Source organism: Oncorhynchus kisutch, linkage group LG18, assembly GCF_002021735.2.
Source record: "Oncorhynchus kisutch isolate 150728-3 linkage group LG18, Okis_V2, whole genome shotgun sequence".
Classification (NCBI taxonomy): domain Eukaryota; kingdom Metazoa; phylum Chordata; class Actinopteri; order Salmoniformes; family Salmonidae; genus Oncorhynchus; species Oncorhynchus kisutch.
Window position 1 is genome coordinate 61,181,400 of NC_034191.2, and position 20,983 is coordinate 61,202,382.

At 41.7% G+C, this 20,983-nt stretch overlaps 1 protein-coding gene across 3 annotated transcripts in view; it reads right to left on the minus strand.

Annotated features, from left to right (window-relative positions):
- Positions 1-20,983, minus strand: part of palmdb (palmdelphin b) — a 41,526-nt gene that overhangs the window by 1,286 nt on the left and 19,257 nt on the right. Inside the window, exons 5-9 of one of the 3 annotated variants that reach the window (XM_031796420.1) lie at positions 12,960-13,074; positions 12,310-12,334; positions 12,068-12,205; positions 10,315-11,463; positions 8,464-9,001 (exon numbers count right to left, since the gene is read on the minus strand). In XM_031796420.1, coding sequence (XP_031652280.1) covers positions 8,961-9,001; positions 10,315-11,463; positions 12,068-12,205; positions 12,310-12,334; positions 12,960-13,074 — 1,468 coding nt within the window. In that variant the 3' untranslated portion in view covers positions 8,464-8,960. Of the gene's footprint in view, positions 1-6; positions 99-237; positions 2,351-7,919; positions 9,002-10,314; positions 11,464-12,067; positions 12,206-12,309; positions 12,335-12,959; positions 13,075-20,983 lie in introns of those variants that run through there. The other 2 variants (XM_020509099.2, XM_020509100.2) reach the window with 2 other exon arrangements.

A 20,983-nucleotide genomic window follows, 5' to 3' on the forward strand; every position in this document is an offset into this window, starting at 1 on the left:
ACTTACTCTGTGATCACAGGATAGGGCTGAGCGATCCATCTTGTATGCAGTTTTCATTGGTGATGATGGCGAAGACTTACACTTCAGTGGCGCATCAGCTGAAATATGGTCAAGACACAATGTTTTCAATTGGTTGATATTCATAGACAAAAGCACAATATGTTCCGGCTTAGTTTAAGAGTAGGGTCAGAAGTTCTTCCTGACCAAATATATGAGACAAACTTTGTATAAACTTACCTTCAAACGACAAGCTGTCCATGAGATTCTCGGCCACTAGGCCTGTGTTGTTGTACATCCCTTTCGGATAGATGTTCGCTCTTTCTTTCTTCAGCTCCTCTTCGCGCTGTTTCACCATCTTGATCTCCTCGTCCACCAATGACAGCTGGCTCCTGGAGCGCAGCTTGAAAAAGGGGTTGTTGAGGAACGTTGAGGAGCATTCCTGGCCTTGCTGCTCACAGGCCGTGTTCAGGCAGAACTCTGAGGCGCTCCTGATGATCAGGTTGGATGTCTCTAGGATGATGAAGTTGGCATTGGAGGTTTCATCCGAGTGCCACTCGTTAGCTCTGGAGGTGTCTCTGGCGCCATGTCTTGGACTTCCTTCCGGTTCTAGTATAATGATGCTGTTGGCGGGCAGATCGTGTTTCAGTGGCCCCTTTGCCGGCGAAGACGTAATAATGAATGATGGAGTAGTTTTGGATCTGGGTATGTTGCAGCTGCCGTCCTCCATACTCTCAAACGTCTTCCTCTTTTCGTCAACCTCCTGACATAGCTTCGCTGGGAGCAAGATGACTGGCTTGGCATTTGTCTGAGCACATTCTGTAGGTTTCGTCCCATTGGAGAAACCCCTGTCCCGCTTAAAGCTGTCTTCTCTCTCCATGGCCAGGCGGATCTCCCTCTCAATGGAGGTCTCTGGGAATTCTTCATAAGGGGACCTGTAGCTGGAATCGCCCAGGCCTGAGTCCTCTGAGCAGGGGCTAAACTGGGTGTGGGGATACTCAGCTCCACCCATAGCCAAATTCTCTAGGCTCGTATCTCTCGTCTTGGGCCTGTCAATGTTCCTGACTGGAGTGTACATGAAGCTGTGGCTGCCCATGAGGGGCCCACACTGCTTTGTGGTGGGTGACAGCACCAAGTTCTTAGTCTGCTCTTCCATCTCCCTCCACTGTTTCCGGGCCAGCTGGAAGTCCACATGCTCTGTGCTGACGTTCTCACTCTTGGTCTCCTGGATAACGCAGAAGTCCTTTGGAAGCTTCTTGTTGGGATCTGCCTTGCAAGATGTATTGTGCCTTGAACCATTGCCATTTCCCTCTTCGTCTTCAGAGATTTTGGACAGGCTTTGGAGCAGTGCTGCAGGGTTATATGTCACTTCCTGTGCAATACCAGTGAGGTAATCTGGTTGCTCCAACACTTCCAGTTCCTCTTCCTTTGGTATCTTCACTTGAACTTCCTCCTCGTTATCGTCATGGTTGTCAACGTTTTGCACTTCAACCTTTTGGACGAAGAGATCCTGTGCACTCAGTTGGAGGCTATCCAGATAGTCATCATCGTCCTCATGGTTGATCGAGGAGGAAAATATTGCCCTCCATTTATTTGCTCCATCTTCACTCTCATCGTCTGAAGAGGCCTCTGCTATCTCAACACGCAGGCATTCATCCACTTCGTCTGGGTCCAGACCATGACAGGACTCGTTGGAGACATCCGACAGAACCTCCTCCCTGATGTACTGTTCTAGTAAAGACTCCTCTGGGACATCACTGATGTAGTTTTCTAATGGGCCATATTGAATCTCTTTTGTGTCTTTATCCTCACCATCTTCATCATCCTCTGGGTTGGACACAGTATCTTCAGGCTGTTCTAGTTCTTGGGTGTCCTGTCTCTTACGATGAGCTTCGTTCTCATACACACTGTCAACACTTGACGGTGTGTCAGAGACAGACGAAGTGATGGATTCGTTTCGGTTGAGTTCTTCATGGCTAGACAAAGCCTCCTTTCGAAATGGGTTACCTGTGCAGAGCCCGTTTCCTAAGCCGTCAAGCTCATCGATCATACTAGCCGGTAAATCTGCTAGAATTTCTAGCAACGCTTTCTTTCCTATGGATTCTAGTGAGTCAGCCTCTAAACAGACTTGTTCCTCTTCTGTTCCTCCTAAGCCCTTTTTGTTTTCAGTTGAGTCAGTGAGCGAGAGTTCCTTTTCATAGGCAATTACGCTGGTCATCTCCGTTTGTTCACTTGTCTCCATGGTTACCGCCTTCGAGAAGGATCTGGGTTCGTTTGGATTGTGATTCTGAGGGTTACTGCAACCTTCGTTCAGTTCTTTACCATCCGTCACACTTGCCACAGCGGTAGCTCTCTGAAAGAAATGAAAAGGTATTCACCCGTCAGTAAGGGAGATTGGGAATTGTTACAGTGTTACATGTTATTCCCTCACTGAGTGCAGTATCGCTGAGTTTGGCACTTTGTATATGAAAATCATTTTCTCTTTTCCCTCTGTAGCCTTTCTCTAGGCTTTAGATTGGTTTGTTCTTCCTCTCCTTCTTTCCCCCTTCTTACTTAGTTGAAATGTCTCTGTTATATTGTCCCCTTATTTCCCAAGTGATAGGTAAAGCCTTTTCTACACAGCTCAGCCAAACAATAGACCTTATTACAGTGACCTGTATATTACACAGAACAGACAGCAGATCATTTGTGAAGAGGTTTTGCTTGATTCTAGATCTAGGTAAAAAGGGTTTGGTATTCACTCAGAAATATGTTAATAAAATGGCAAAAAAAACACATTATATAGAGTCTATCTGAATCCTGTGGAACACATAAGAAACCAATCCAAGCAAATCCTATCTTTGTCTTTTCCCATCTATTACAATTTGTACCAAACACATTGAAAACAAAACAGAGGATCACATGTAATTGCAGAGGGGTGGACTCATCAAAGTTGTTTGTTTACTATTGCAGTGAATTGACAAATTGGGTTAATCCACAATGAGGCTGAACAAGAACACCAGTCGTACCAGCTGAATTAGATGGCTCTGGCTCCGGCTTATATAAGACTGCAGGATTGACTATCACCCACGCTGTGTGTGTGTGTGTGTGTGTGTGTGTGTGTGTGTGTGTTATTATACACTACTTCTGTTCTGTGTGTGTACACCCGCAGACCCCCCCCAGCATGCCCAGGGGTAGTGGTGTCCCCATGTCGCCGCTCAGCACCACCACCATGGGAGAGACAGGAAACTGACTGCTGATTGGTGTCATAACGAGGGAAAAACTTAGATAGAAAAACCGTGACAGGCTGAGCAGAACACACAACACATGCATTTCCAGTCAATTAACCTGAGGAAATGAATTAATTTGCTTTTAGAAATGTAATGATTCTTAAAAATGTCATAGTTGGAACTGTTCATGGTGAATTTGAAATTTGTTCTGTGCTCTGAAATTACTGTGAAAATAAAACTATTTTCTCAAACAGTATTTACATGTCACATTTGTGATTTATGCTATCCACACTTTACTGTGTATCATTTAGACTTTTTTTTTCTACGGATGGTGATTCATTATCACCTACTTTTCACACACCACACAGGGATTGATTAGATGCCAACACCAAAACTGACTGTTTCAGTGGAATATACAGCGTCTCCATGACGCCACGCAATTCAGGTGTCTTGCTTTGATTTGATCAGGGAAACAGTGTTTTCCTTCTCATCTTAACTCCATCATTCCACCCACGGTTCTGCATCTATGACCGGACAAGCTAATCAAAAGCATCTCTTGTATCCTATCCGTTGTGTAAAATGTGTTGTACATCGTGAGGCTGTTTCCCAGACAAAGATTAAGCGTAATCCTGGACTGAAAAGCACATTCAATGGAGACTATCCGGGCAACTGCCACCTAAATGTTCAACCTGGGTCTTTGCCAAGCCCAACTCCAGAGAAAGGCTCACATCAAGCACTGAGCTGTGGCTTCTTTCACACCAAAGCTCGCAGTATTTAACAGCTCCAAACAGCAAGGACTGCCAACAGTCATTCATAATGAGACCATAATCCTCATCTATCCTATGACTTTCTTTACAACTGTCACTGTAGGCAAATTCCTTTGTGTTGTTATAGAGCTGTTGCTACAAAAAAACACTGTGAAACAAGATTTTAATTGTGACTGTTATTAGCTGTTATTGTCAGGATTGTTTTGTTTGGATGTTTTGACAATGTGTCAGACAAATCAAATCAAAACATATTTTGTGAAATAGCATAACATATTTATAACTTTATATTTCTTCTCCCTGTGAATGTGTTGAGATAATAGTTTAGTCATTCAAAATATTTCTTAGGTGGAATAATTTGGCAAGGCACAACAATATGATATCCTACCTCCATTGTCAGCTCAGCAACATCTCCCAGATATTTCTCTATCCCTGCTTTATCAGAACCAGATAGCTAGTTCAATGCAGTCCGTATTGTGTAGCTACAAACAACAGAGGTGATACAGGGCTTAAGGTATTTCCGCTGGTTGACAGCACCACTAACCTTCCTCTCTTTTCTTTCTGTCTCCGTCATCATTTTGAACCATCTAATCCCACACAAATGCTACACAAACATTCCTCTGCGACAATACAACGGGGCAAAGATGGATAAAACAAAGTTTCCTTCTGTCCAAGGTCTGAAATAGACACATCATCAAGCCAAACACAAAAAGCCATTAAGTCCAATCAAAAATAAGACAGAAGTGCTGAGCACCATGGCAACCCCCAGTAGTCATACCACTTAGCACACAGTTTGAGTGCACAAACTTCCACCACAGTCTCACAGGCTCTCAGGCATGAGCTGTCGTGTCCTAAGTATCTGTATGCAATAAAACATGCAGCGTCAATGTGAGATTAGCATCAAGCACACAGAAAGAGAGACAGAACTGATGTGTTAGAACGGAACAGAACATCATAGCCGTAGAAATATAATCAAATGCACATGACCCTATGGTACCTACCAGAAGCTTCCAACAGATAAGCCAGAAGGAGATCATCTTGATCTTACTGGTCCAGACAAATCAAAATGCACTCTTCACAACAAACACCCAACATGGACTCTGAGTGACTGTGTGTGGTGCGATGGGAGAAATACCCAGCCTTATTGATAACTGATCAGAGGTGTTGATCAGTGAATGGTACCCATGTTGAAAGAACTAGATAGAGGGGCACTCTATTGGCAGAAATGTCATTGTGATGAGGTTGATGCTGGAGATGGTTGTTCCTCAGGCTACTTCCTAATCACGGATGTGGCTACATGTTATGGTGGTGTCCTAGTGCACTCCCAGTCACTGAGTGGCCATTGAGTGCCCCTGTGTAATCCATGGACTTTTAGCAAGCCACTCAATAGGTGACCAAGGTCATGATGGGATTGATTTTAGCCTGAATGGTGGCATCATGGAGATATTTTCTGCAGGGAATGAGATAGAAAGCTCCATGTGACATTTGTGATGTGTTTCTGTTGTTGTTGTGTGTTCCCAGCTTGCGAAGCATCATACAAATTACACATCAACTAAATGCCACGTTGAATTCTGAAGTCGCTTGCATGTGCGTCATTCGTAAGTGCCTGCAGGAGGCAGGATGCTTGGCAAGAAAGCTGTTGTACACTCTGCTTATTAGTTTCAAGGCTGTTCTCTATACAAAAGGAACAGTAGCTGTGAAGTTCAGGAACAGAACAGGCTCGGTGAAAAGAGACATGGTGTACGTGGGTGGGTTGGAAACATGGAGTATGACCAATGATGTATATAAACCCTGAATTGCTCATGCTATGTATTGGCCATTAAGAGGCTTTGAACTGACCGGTCGGATATATTGTCACTGGAATTCTACAGTATTTTGATTAAATGTTTAAAGTCAAAATTGTAAGTGTCTTTAAGTATTTTGTTGTTTTAGTGGGGACAGTAACATTTAGTTTTCAGGTTTAACTCATATAATATAATTTAAAAGTATGCATTAATGTGTGTAATAGAATAAATGTGGCAAAAACTAATGTAGACATTAATAAATGCATTTAGCTTCCAAAATATTTGTACAATGACGGGGCTTCAACACAGTGCCCCCCTATGAGTCATCTAGTGTATGGAAATCATTGAGGACGACCTGAAGGAAACTAGTGTGATAGAATATTTCTAAGAAACCTTGAGCCCTGCAAGGTTTACATGTTCATCTCGTCCGAGGTTAACATAATGAAACACCCAACATTGACAATAAGAACATGAAGTCTGTCCTCTGGTGTTGATAGGTCAAATTCTCATGATTACAAACGTCAATAGTAGTGACATTTTAATTTGACGGAAAAATATGGTGTAGTGATTTTTTGCCGGAGATTGTGTAACTAATACATGTGGTGTGTTCCTGCACTTTTGAGAACACTCTACACTGCTAGCTTGTTCACCATTACAAACGTCAATAGTAGTGACGTTCTAATTGGATGGAACTACATTTGGAGCTTGTGTTGCTATGCACTGCTAGCTAGTGAGGGTGATGTCATTATCATTTTAATTTATCAACGGGACTTGATAGAGCTGTAAGAGTCACAGACTCTATAGTAGGAGGTTAGAAAGTGTGTGTGTGTGTGTGTGTGTGTGTGTGTGTGTGTGTGCGTGTGTGTGTGTGTGTGTGTGTGTGTGTGTGTGTGTGTGTGTGTGTGTGTGTGTGTGTGTGTGTGTGTGTGTGTGTGTGTGTGTGTGTGCGTGTGCGCACCTGGCTATCTCCCCGGGCTGGAATGACTAGATGGAGTGGTGATGATGGAGGCCTCTTCAGCAACTCGCTATCTGCATAGTCAAGTACCTAAAACTCTTATCTCTACCTGACTCCCAGACAGCACAATGTAATGCATGTGTAATGAAATGCATGCCGTACATGCAAGGACACCTGCTGCTGCTTTCAGGAAAACACAGAGAGATGAGTTCTTATTCTTTTACCTTTGTCATTTGCAGTGCACTTGTGTGCATGTGACTTTTATGAAATTGACAAACAAATTCCTTCATTTCGATCTTGCTGATGTACCTGTAGCAGTTAGAGCGTTGGGCCAGTAACCGAAAGGTTGGTTGTTTTTATTCCTGAGCCGACAAGATGAATAATCTGTCGACGTGCCCTTAAGTAAGACACTTAACCCTAATTGCTCCAGGGTCGCCGTTGATAATTGCAGACCCTGGCCGTGACACAGGGAGAGTTGGTATATGCAAAAATCACATTTCCAATTTACACAAGTATTAATAAACACTTGTACATGTGTGAAATAGGACAATTATAAGCATCCATCAAATAATTATTTGCAAATACAGAAAATAAATGAATAGAAAGGAGGATCTTTCCATTCAGAGGTTTTATGATCGAAGAAGTTTTAGTAAAAGATCAAATGAAAACATTTGCAATCTCTTTCTACACACTTAAATGTAACCCCCACAAAACCTCTCAAATGACCTGAATACATCAATACATTCAGCAAGGATTTAGTTTTTGGCTAATACAGTCCAAAGTGAAATAAAATAAAATATGAGCATTTGAATATAATCCAAATATATTGTCAGAACACCTTCATTTTGTTCAGAATGTAATAATATATTTCCGTTGTACCTGTGGCTGTGTTGTTTTTCTGTATTACAACAATTATACCGTCTTTGACCAACCTCAGTGGATCTATACCTAATCTAACGCACCATCACACATTCACACACTGTAGCACACTCCAATTCAACACCCACTTCTAGTCCACTATCTATATGATGCCCTTTCACCATCATAATCCTTTTAGACTTTTACAAGAGACAATCGCAGCAAACCGATACAAGTTACATCATGCAATAACAGTTCTGGTCTATAAAACCAGCTGGTATTTCTAGTCCCTGTCAGTACTCCGTACAAAGGAAAAACTCTTCTGTCTGTGTTATTGTTGCTGCGGTCCTACCTTATGCCAGTCCAGCAGGTGATTGTAGACTGGTTTTGGCTAGCAGTGTTAAGCTGGCGCTCTGTCTCTCTGTAGCCTCAGAGACTAGAACTCTGATTATGAATGTGTGTAGAGGGGAAGCAACCAATAGCAGAGCAGTGTGGATGGTGCAAAGAGATGGTCTCTCTCTCCTTTTCCCTTGCACACACACACACACACACACACACACACACACACACACACACACTGTCGCATATTCATAAAGAGCGTACCCAAGACTTCTCTGCTGTGAGTAACGTTGAGAATGCTGATGTTTTGTACTATGATAACCCTGTGACGCATTTAAGTCAAAACCAGGAACTTACTGTTCAAGTTCTAATCTTTCCAACCTTCTCGGGTTTTCAGTGTGCTGTAACTTGAACTGATGATTGCGTGTATTTCGAGTTCAGATATGCTTTTTTTGACTATTTCAATTGATAACAATCCCTTCACTGAATGTATGGTCAATCAATGTACAAACTCTCAACCATAGAAATAACATGTTGATAAAAGTCTTTCTTATTCATTTTCTTTGGTTATTCAGATAACACATTTTTATTTTCCAATTTAGTATGCATAATATTACCAATGGCATTAATAATTCAGGAATTAATTCCTCATTGTAGATTTGGTAAAAGCACTGACAGCAGAAGAAGTTCGGTCACTTTGGAGTTAAAACACCTTCACAGCCATTTTAGAAATGATCAGCAAATGTCTTTGAATAAATATTGTTGCTGATTGAATACTACACCTAATAAATTTAACACAGGCATACCATAAATGCATGATTGACATACAGACATTTTCAATTTCACACATTCATAGACCATCTTGGCACTTCCATGATAATATAAATACAATTCTGATCATCTGTCTTGTCAGTGGTCTGTCTCTTAGAAGACGTCCTGTATCTGATGAGCAAAATAGTGTGTAGAAAAGGTCTGTTTCATAGGACCACTCTTTTCTGTTCCTTATTCTTCACAGAATAGTAACGTCAGGGACGGGTATCAATCACTTTGCCGGTTACACTTTTCCCCCTAGCTTTGCCATTCTCATTTTCAAAGCTGTGGATAAGAAAAATGGAAAATGTTTAAGTTCAATATTTTTGGACTGAATCTTGATTTTCACCTAATTAAAGTCAATCATCCCACAAACCCAGTAATATAAAATGTTATCCTGAAGGTTTCCATGGTATAAGAAGAACAACCTGTGTGAATATCCATATGTAATACTTGTGCATTGTCTTGCTGTCTCTAAGATTTCTTCTTTAGGAAAAAAAAAATTAGGGTGGAAGGGATTTTTTCCATCGAAATTGTAGCTTATATAATGGTAAGAAAATGCTTATGTAAGTATTTCTCAAGCAAATGCCACTTCATGTTCCTCAGCGTAAGTCTGGGCTTTTCAGATGGATTAGGATAAAATACCCAACGACATAGACAGAGCATTACCTTGAACATGGAACACAGTTCAACATCTGTACCAATGCAACACAACAATGGAGTTTCAGGGAGGAGGAAAAACACAAAACATGACTAAATGGTGATGTATAAATGATCACCCTTTGAAGTCAGGTAAATCATTATATTGAAAGAGTATTGTAGGATTGGCGGTATAAGTCAGTTAGTCAGCAGTTTAGCCATGCATGCTGTGAAATTGTAGTCTGAATTGACAAAGAGAAAACTGCAACCAGTGGATAGTATGACAAATTAGTTTTAATTAGTTTAGATTCAAAAGCAGACATTATGCAGAACAGTTAAGTTAGATAGCACACACATACATTAGAAATGACCAAGCACTTAATCTTATATAAAATAAAATAAACATCTCCTTCAAGAAATGTAATGCCTTTCCTTACAAGCAGCAGCATCATCTTTGGCATTCAGTACACCTGTACCCAGAACATGACCAAGCAAATGTTGATGTGTTCAGCAGTATGGCCACTAGATGGAGCTAAAGTCTCAAAAAAACAAGTTAGTAATACACTGATTTACATGACAACATCTCTCCGATATTGTTTCCATTCAAAACAGTTAAAAGCTTTCATTCAGTTGTCAAAGCTGACTATAGTTCAAATAAGGCCACATAACGTAATGCCAGGTGTGGTAACCGCTCTAAAACTGTGCCTTATTATCTTGTTAAAGGAAGACAAAAGAGGGTGAACGTAGGGACCACGGGTTAGAGGATGCTGTACATGCTTGGGCTGTGGGTAGGTTGGTGCAGATGCCACAGTGTTGCGTGTGATCTCAAAGGCTCACGAGATCATAGAGAGAGTGTTAGGCTGTTAGAGTAGATGAGAGGCTAGGTTAGCATTTGATGAGAGGGATTGAAGAGCCCCAGCCCCCTAAACAGCAGCAATTATTTTTGTCCGTCTTGATACCTGCGCTCATGGGCACTTCCATGGCCAGGGGCTGCTGGTCTGGGTCAGAACTGCGCTTGCCAGGTTTGTGGGTGAACGTGGGTCGGTGTAGCAGACTCTCAGAGTTTGTGGAATCTGCAGTATAGTCTGTGTTGTTGTTGCATATAGCTGTGGGTTGGAAGATTTTGCTTCGGTATCCCTCGGGGTGGTATGAGGGTACGTTGTTGTCATCTTCTTCATCATCATCGCCGTTTCCGATGACGACCAGCTCGGCCTGGATATTCTCCTCATCTTCCTCCTCTGCTGCGTTCTGGTAGCCCATGAAGATCATTGTCACTGGTTCAGAGTCCAGATCAGGTGGCAAGGTGTTCATGATGTTGAAGGAGGACTCACCACTGTCACTGGTGTAAAATGGTGACTGTCGACTGCTTGGGTTGAATGGAGACTGACGACAGTTGGGGTAGATTGGTGACTGCCTGTCCCAATCTGTCACAGTATTCTCTATCAGCGGTATGGGAGTGCGGCTTTCTCCTGAACTCAGGACTGCGATGATAGCTGGTCTGCTTTTATCTGGGTGTGGGCCTTTTCCACTGCTACCATTGGTGAGGCTCTGGCCAGTTTTGAAATCTTGATGGGGGGGTGATTGAGGCTGCACTAGATGCTTGTCGGCGTGGATGTTTGGAATGTGAGAGGGGGCAGAGCTGGCTACTTCTTCCCTGCTCTGGGCTCCATCTCTGGGCAGAGCTTCTGGAAGCATCTGAAAAGGGCTGGCTTGAGGATGGCGGGTTGTAATGGACGTCCGATGGCCATTGGGCTCACCAGGACTGGGGCTGACGTGTCCCTGCTCAGGCTTCCATGCAGGGGTTGAAGGCCTGCTGGTGTAAGGAGCAGCGTAGACAGGCCTGTGGTACTGGACCTCGGTGGGGACCTTTGCATCCCCAGCCTGGCGCAGGAGCGCCTCCACCTCAACGTTACTCAGTTCGCCCACCCCCACCCCATTCTGGGTCACCTGTCCCTCCGGGCGTAGGGCATAGACAGACTTCTTCCCATCATCGTAGACCTTCACACCCTTCTGTTGGAACTCTTCAGAGGTTAGGGTGGTCATGGACACGACTTGGCTCTCTCCTGTTCTTATGTCCTTCTCTACACTGATCTCCATGGCGAACATAGCTACGGAGAGAGAGAGAGGACATAGGATGGACAACAACTAGAACACAATGTTTATGATTCATATAACATCCTGAATGTATTTTGAATGTACCACAAATATGTACAGTAGGTTATAACTCCTGTCTGTAAACTGTTTTCATGTAGTTATGTGTTCAATCAATAATCAAAGTATAGATCCTTGACAAATGAAAAAAGATTTTTATCCAATTTCCGCCATGCTAAAAACATTCAATTACAGGCTTTGAAATTGGAACAGCAGGTGTCAAGGCCTGATTCAAGCTGAGTCCATGTTCTAGGAATCCAAATGAGTCACCGACAGAGAACGATCATATAAAGGCCCATATCACATAAAAATACTCTGTGATGTACAGGTGAAGTGCAGAATAATGAAGAATAATTCCAGATATCATCCAGCTTTTTCTGTTTTCGACAGGTCTCTATTCATTCCATTATCCTGCTTGCTGAGACCTACGGGCCTTTGACATGACGCAATGTTGTATTACGCACTATAAAAGAGTGCAGATGGCCACTCATTGTGTGTACACAAATATTCACTCTAACATAACATAGGCCAGATATCGCATACTGTATATTGTTTATATACCCTGCTTTGGTTCTTCGCCATCAAGTCCTTCCTGTGGATTTTGGATTTTCCTCAGTGGTCTACTGGTAGGTGTGATGGACCTTTGCATCTGGAAATCTGGCATATTTGGAATCGGTGCGTAAATGTATTGTATCGGGTCTGTAAAGATAACATCCCAGTCAGTTCACATATGCCAACAGGTCCACCAGAAGATGTTAACATGGAATAAATATAGGAATATAATGTTAGGAAAATGTATTTACCTGCCTGGTACTCTGCATTTAACTCCTGTGTGGAGATACAGGTGTTCACAATCAAAAGCGACTGAAAGGATGATGTGAAAATCACAACAAGCCAGGTGAAAAAGGAAGGATGTTAGTAATTAGTGATGATTTCCAAACGTCTCGAGGTTTGTTTCCACTTAGTGATTAGACACCATATCCAAGGAATCAGAAAACATGCAACTAGAACAGTGGCACCTTCTGCCCTCCATCAATATAATTGCCTTCCATTTCGCATCACCTTTTCCTCTGAAAGCAGACCTTTGCTAACCGCCACACACCCACACAGTCATTTCACAGTAACCAGTAACCACAGTAAAAACAACAACTTTAACACAAATCACTACCTGCATATTCAATTAATATCCTCCATTTCATTGGAATGAAGCCATGCCCCATAGATATAAAGAACATAGACACAGATTATTAGACATTATCCATCACCCCATTTGCTGTTAGTGTAAGGCTGACGGTGAGAATGATAATCCAAGTACACTCAAGATTCAAGCATTAGGCTTAATACCCAGGAACCCTTGTTGTTCTCCCAAAGAACCAGAATAATGGATATAAATACAAGTCCCACATTATAAGCACAAAGTAATGGTCTAATGTTAGTATTAGACGAGCAATACCTTGATGATGTCCTCTGCAGTCCTTTCCACCTCCTTCAGTCTCTTCAGAATCACTTCCTCGTTGGCTGAAATCTGCAGCTCCTGTGTTTCCAGAGCCTCTATTTCCGTCTCCATTCTGTAAAGTGGTTGAGAAACATAGAGCAGTTTAGCAGCCGCAATCAGCCCAAACAGACAGTAATCACTCAGCAAGCAGTGGTATTCATATGGAAATCGGAAAAACAAATTGACATTTGCATGGAAATGACCTTATCCATTGCAACCGTAATCATTGGTAGTCGGTCACTTATAGCTTAGCATGTAAATTAGCATATGCAATGACTATGCTTGTTCTTTGATGGAGATAGATTGCTTGATTGAATTTGTGTCTATCAGTATGCTGCTGTCAGTATTGGATGTCAATCAAAACAACACTGAATATGTACCGTATTTGGCTCATATCAAATAGAAAAACATGACTATTTTACTTGCATCCAATATTTAAATATTTTACATTCAATCATACTCTCATTAAGGTGAAAATTGATAGGATGTTTATGTGTTTTTCTAAATGTGGTCGTTTTGGTCAGGGGTCAAAGTCTATTTCTGAACCCTCATCCGGATCCTTGATAGGTTGTTTTGTCCAGGTGATGAGGAGGATTTCTCTCTAGATTGGTTTGGCGCTTTTGTCTGCGCCCAAATGCCACCCTATTCCCTATATAGTGCACTACTTTTGAATAGTGCACTACTCTTGACCGGGACGCAAAGGGTGGGAATAGAGTGCCATTTAGGACATAGCTTTATCACACAACTCTGATACTGTCCAGTGAACAGAGCCCATCTCATCACATCACTGCTGGCAGCATGGCAGGAGAGACAACAGACGGGTCCCTCCAGTTCACTCGTCTCTCTATTAATGTTCTACCATCAGAAAATATAACAGTGCCTCTCTCTGATAGAACATATTATCACTTACAGCTATACTCTGAGAGCTATACTAAAAGCTATATACACTAACACTATAACACTAGAGAGTAACACTCTATACTCTCAAGAAGTTAGTATTGTTATTGCATAATGGTACTATTACTCTCTTAAAGTACTTATTATAGACTGGGTGGTTCGAGCCCTGAATGCTGATTGGCTGAAAGCCATGGTATATCAGACAGTATACCATGGGTATGACCAAACATGTATTTTTTATGCTCTAATTACATTGGTAACACGTTTCTAATAGCAATAAGGCACCTCGGGGCTTTGTGAAATATGGCCAATATACCACGGATAAGGGCTGTGTTGCAGGCACTCTACATTGCATCGTGGTATATTAGCCGTGGTATATTGGCCATATACCACACCCCCTCGGGCCTTATTGCTTAAATATATCTGCATTGACTCTGAGGGAGTAATCCTCTCTAAGGGGGTTGGTTTAAGCAGGCAGGGCTATAAGAACAGTAGACAGGTTGTTACGTAACAATGGTTGGGGTGGGAAGACTGTCTGTACGACCGTTGGCTGACACACAAAGCCTCTCACAGGGGTTAAGCAGTGGGTTAAGGAGCGCCATCTCTGTATAATCCTTCCAATCGTTTCCCACTCATAGTAGCTCAGGCTAGAAAGGGAAAGCGTTTGAAAATCTCATGTGTTGCCCTTTGACTTAGAAACGTATGCTCTTGACTCACTAACGCGTGAATGTGTGCACTGCACTCAGCCACACACAAGCAAACATGGACGAACGCACAAGCGCACTATCGCCAAGCGATTTGTGCTTTTTGAGGTCAGTTCAGTTTCGGTTCGGTTTAAAAAAAATAATCACTGTTTTCGATTATTATGATTATTTTTTACATTAAATGCATTCTGAAATATGACCTTGGAATTATTTTTGTAGCTTTTTAAAATTGAAATTCCAAAGCCAAATATTTAGAACATTCAATTGCCAAAACATTGAAAACACTCCATTGTCGCTTACCAACACATAATAAAGAAATGAAAAGGACCCCATGATGTAGTGACTACCCATGATGTAGTGACTACCATCACTCCTTAGCACTTACTTACCATCATTTATTCACATTACTTAAATCAAATATTTTTGTTGTGTATATTATTTATTTTTCATATAAGTACTTTATTATTTCATTTCTTCACATCTCATCTCTTCTGAGGCAGTAGCAGCAAGACTACCAGACAACCATCTAACGCTATCTCTGTGCTCCCCAACGAGCCAAGTTCCTCTTGGCTAGCGAAAAGGTTGGCCCATGATTGTTGGGTTGCCACAGTTGCCCATGCTGCAGAGCTTTCTGACAAAATCACTATTTTATTAGTTCTTCAAAGTAGATAAGGCATTTTCAAGACTGCTACAACTATCAAAAGCTACCTCACAAACTGTCTCTATCCCTCTTGTCGCTGTGTTGTGTACATTCCTCTCCCATGGCGTACATTTTGTGTGCGGGAAGCTGTTCAACCACACTAAACTGTTGATTCTTGTCACACCCTGATCTGTTTCACCTGTCTTGTGATTGTCTCCACACCCTCCAGGTGTCACTTATTATCCCTGGTGTATATATCCCTGTGTTTCCTGTCTCTCTGTGCCAGTTTGTCATGTATGCTTTTCAGTGGTTTTCCGTACTCCTGGTCCTCCCGGTTTCCCGTACTCCTAGTCCTCCCGGTTTTTGACCCTTGACTGTTTTCGGGACTCTGTACCTGCCTGTCTGACCTTGAGCCTGCCTGCCACTTTGTACCTCCTGGACTCTGAACTGGTTTTGACAATTTTGCCTGTCTACGACCATTCTCTTGCCTATCCCTTTAGGCTTGTTTAATAAATATCAAGACTCAAACCAGCTGCCTCCTGTGTCTGCATCTGAGTCTCGCCTTGTCCCCTTATAGATGCTGGTAGGATTTAATACCAAGATATTTAGCTATCTATATTTTAAGTGGTAAATATCTCATTGCAATAGGCTTCTATTTAAGGCTACAGCTTGGCAGATAAGTTATGGTGGCCTACAAATTTTGTGGAATTAGTCATTATTGTTAGTGACAATTATGGTTGTAAGTAACGTTAGCTATATCTGATATTATAATGGCTCATTTCAATATTATATTAAATGACTCTCTCTTTGGGGACACTATTCTGACATCACATTGAAGGAAGATGACCACAATGAAAGAAGTAAGTTTAAATCAGTCACATCAAGTATCAACCTCGACTTTGGCGATGTCATTTACAAAATAGCCTCCAATACCCTACTCAACAAATTGGATGCAGTCTATCACAGTGCAATCCGTTTTGTCACCAAAGCCCCATATACTACCCACCATTGCGACCTGTACGCTCTCGTTGGCTGGCCCTCGCTTCATACTCGTCGCCAAACCCACTGGCTCCATGTCATCTACAAGACCCTGCTAGGTAAAGTCCCCGCTTATCTCAGCTCGCTGGTCACCATAGCATCTCCCACCTGTAGCACACGCTCCAGCAAGTATATCTCTCTAGTCACCCCCAAAACCAATTCTTTCTTTGGCCGCCTCTCCTTCCAGTTCTCTGCTGCCAATGACTGGAACGAACTACAAAAATCTCTGAAACTGGAAACACTTATCTCCCTCACTAGCTTTAAGCACCAACTGTCAGAGCAGATTACTGCACCTGTACATAGCCCACCTATAATTTAGCCCAAACAACTACATCTTTCCCAACTGTATTTAATTAATTTATTTATTTTGCTCCTTTGCACCCCATTATTTTTATTTCTACTTTGTACATTCTTCCATTGCAAAACTACCATTCCAGTGTTTTACTTGCTATATTGTATTTACTTTGCCACCATGGCCTTTTTTGCCTTTACCTCCCTTCTCACCTCATTTGCTCACATTGTATATAGACTTGTTTATACTGTATTATTGACTGTATGTTTGTTTTACTCCATGTGTGACTCTGTGTCGTTGTATCTGTCGAACTGCTTTGCTTTATCTTGGCCAGGTCGCAATTGTAAATGAGAACTTGTTCTCAACTTGCCTACCTGGTTAAATAAAGGTAAAATAAATCAAATAAAATAAATAAAAAAGTAAACAGAATATGCGATGATATGAATGGGAGATGAAACAACATTTTTCAGAGAACGTAATTGTTATGCCCCCCCTGTGTTACATGGATGCCTTAATGGATGAACAGTAACATAGTTATGATGACAGAAATGCATAATCTACATACCTAGGAGAGACAGGGAAGAGAGAACAGAGAATCTACCAACTGAGTTTAGGTTAGCTAGTGAGTTATTTTTCATAATGTGAAATCAATTCGACAGACCAGTAGTCATTTAGGACAGGGGCGTGTGTTTTATTTGGACTGGCACACCACCGTATGTTTTCAACAGCACTAACACTGTTACTGTAGAAATTCACAGGTACCTGAAACAACATCTGCCCGAACACTGTTGTTATAGGAATCCACAAGAGAACAAACATGAACTTTCTAAACACTGTTACTATATGATCAGAGAGAGGGTACTAAATATATTGTAGCACATGATAGGTTTTATCCTCTTGCTGGTCAAAAGTGTTTGTGTGGACAGTTCAAGACATTTCAATTAAATTCAAGTACTGCCTCTCAGCACTGGACAAAACAATTTGGGTGGACATCAATCGGGCTGTGCTGGACCGACCCATGTGGATGGCCTTCGTCCTCATCCCGATCTTTGTTCTGAGGCAGATGGTCTTCAATACAACTCAGAAGATGATCTAGTCCCAGATGGCTGAGACAGACACGGAGCCCAAACAGACTTAAGAACTAAATGAACTTCTGCGTCTGTCTGTAAATTTTAAGTATAGTTTGACCACTGATTGCCAAGAGGACATCATCATGAATCTTGTGGGTGGGAGTAATTCCATTAGTGTCTCAAATGTATTTTACAAGTGTTTTGATGACATGAAACAGTACATGGAAATTCACTACGTGTGAGAATTGTTGTCTTGGTGGAACATTCTGATGTGAAGGTGCATTGCAGGAGCTGTGAGAGGGCAATCGAAAAACCGGAAAGACAAAGACGTATCTAAAAAATATATATTTGCCTTTGGAAGAGCAAATAAAGAATATGTTGCAGGAACCTGAGATTGTAAACGATCTAAAGCATAGATTTGATAGTTAAAGAGAACCAATCTTCTATAGATAATATATACAGTGCCTTGCGAAAGTATTCGGCCCCCTGAACTTTGCGACCTTTTGCCACATTTCAGGCTTCAAACATAAAGATATAAAACTGTATTTTTTTGTGAAGAATCAACAACAAGTGGGACACAATCATGAAGTGGAACGACATTTATTGGATATTTCAAACTTTTTTAACAAATTAAAAACTGAAAAATTGGGCGTGCAAAATTATTCAGCCCCTTTACTTTCAGTGCAGCAAACTCTCTCCAGAAGTTCAGTGAGGATCTCTGAATGATCCAATGTTGACCTAAATGACTAATGATGATAAATACAATCCACCTGTGTGTAATCAAGTCTCCGTATAAATGCACCTGCACTGTGATAGTCTCAGAGGTCCGTTAAAAGCGCAGAGAGCATCATGAAGAACAAGGAACACACCAGGCAGGTCCGAGATACTGCTGTGAAGAAGTTTAAAGCCGGATTTGGATACAAAAAGATTTCCCAAGCTTTAACATCCCAAAGAGCACTGTGCAAGCGATAATATTGAAATGGAAGGAGTATCAGACCACTGCAAATCTACCAAGACCTGGCCGTCCCTCTAAACTTTCAGCTCATACAAGGAGAAGACTGATCAGAGATGCAGCCAAGAGGCCCATGATCACTCTGGATGAACTGCAGAGATCTACAGCTGAGGTGGGAGACTCTGTCCATAGGACAACAATCAGTCGTATATTGCACAAATCTGGCCTTTATGGAAGAGTGGCAAGAAGAAAGCCATTTCTTAAAGATATCCATAAAAAGTGTCATTTAAGTTTGCCACAAGCCACCTGGGAGACACACCAAACATGTGGAAGAAGGTGCTCTGGTCAGATGAAACCAAAATTGAACTTTTGGGCAACATTGCAAAACGTTATGTTTGGCGTAAAAGCAACACAGCTCATCACCCTGAACACACTATCCCCACTGTCAAACATGGTGGTTGCAGCATCATGGTTTGGGCCTGCTTTTCTTCAGCAGGGACAGGGAAGATGGTTAAAATTGATGGGAATATGGATGGAGCCAAATACAGGACCATTCTGGAAGAAAACCTGATGGAGTCTGCAAAAGACCTGAGACTGGGATGGAGATTTGTCTTCCAACAAGACAATGATCCAAAACATAAAGCAAAATCTACAATGGAATGGTTCAAAAATAAACATATCCAGGTGTTAGAATGGCCAAGTCAAAGTCCAGACCTGAATCCAATAGAGAATCTGTGGAAAGAACTGAAAACTGCTGTTCACAAATGCTCTCCATCCAACCTCACTGAGCTCGAGCTGTTTTGCAAGTAGGAATGGGAAAACAATGTCAGTCTCTCGATGTGCAAAACTGATAGAGACATACCCCAAGCGACTTACAGCTGTAATCGCAGCAAAAGGTGGCGCTACAAAGTATTAACTTAAGGGGGCTGAATAATATTGCACGCCCAATTTTTCAGTTTTTGATTTGTTAAAAAAGTTTGCAATATCCAATAAATGTCGTTCCACTTCATGATTGTGTCCCACTTGTTGTTGATTCTTCACAAAAAAATACAGTTTTATATCTTTATGTTTGAAGCCTGAAATGTGGCAAAAGGTCGCAAAGTTCAAGGGGGCCGAATACTTTCGCAAGGCACTGTATATATATATATATATATATGATGGGAAGATGTATAAGGAACTGTCGCCTCTAAATTCTCCCGATAATCTGTTCCTTCAGTTGTGAGTTCCAATTTTTAAATCCTCGTCTTTTTTAGCATTTGACCACATCTTCGTACTGTTAATGAGCTTCCTGTACATCTGAGAACAAACACGTCCTCCTCTGCAGTTTATGGTTTGGGCCCCAAAAGCCACACATGAACACGTGCTTGAAACATTTTGTAGCTGAATGTATTACTTTGCAAGATCAAGGTGTCAAATGGAAAAATCCTGAAGGTGAAATTATGACTAACAAAACTTTTATTTAATTTTAGTCAGTTACACAGCTGCCAGACCTCTTCTTCAAAACTTTAAACAGTTTAATGGGGAATTTGGCTGCTCTTTTTGTCTCCATAAAGGTACTGTAATAGCAAAGGGAAGAAGGCATATCCTTTTGAGGAAAACTGTCAACTCAGAAATCAGTCTTGGAGTATTTATTTATAGATTTAGCAAAGTAGTCTGGGATAGCTGTAAAATGAATTTAAGGCCCCAGTATTTTATCTGAGCTTGAACATTTTGACATAATAGTGGGACCTATCCCAGATTATATGCACAATGTGCTATTGGGGATTGCCAGAAGCATGACCCGTTTATGGTTAAACAGACAAAATCATGAGATGTCATGGTATATACAGTGGGGCAAAAAAGTATTTAGTCAGCCACCAATTGTGCAAGTACTCCCTCTTAAAAAGACAAGAGAGGTTTTCACACACTGTTGCTGGTATTTTGGCCCATTCCTCCATGCAGATCTCCTCTAAAGCAGTGATGTTTTGGGGCTGTTGCTGGGCAACACGGACTTTCAACTCCCTCCAAAGATTTTCTATGGGGTTGAGATCTGGAGACTGGCTAGGCCACTCCAGGACCTTGAAATGCTTCTTACGAAGCCACTCCTTCGTTGCCCGGGTGGTGGGTTTAGGATCATTCTCATTCTGAAAGACGCAGCCACGTTTCATCTTCAATGCCCTTGCATCACGATACATGGCCCCACTCATTCTTTCCTTTACACGGATCAGTCGTCCTGGTCCCTTTGCAGAAAAACAGCCCCAAAGCATGATGTTTCCACCCCCGTGCTTCACAGTAGGTATGGTGTTCTTTGGATACAACTCAGCATTCTTTGTCCTCCAAACACGACGAGTTGAGTTTTTACCAAAAAGTTATATTTTGGTTTCATCTGACCATATGACATTCTCCCAAT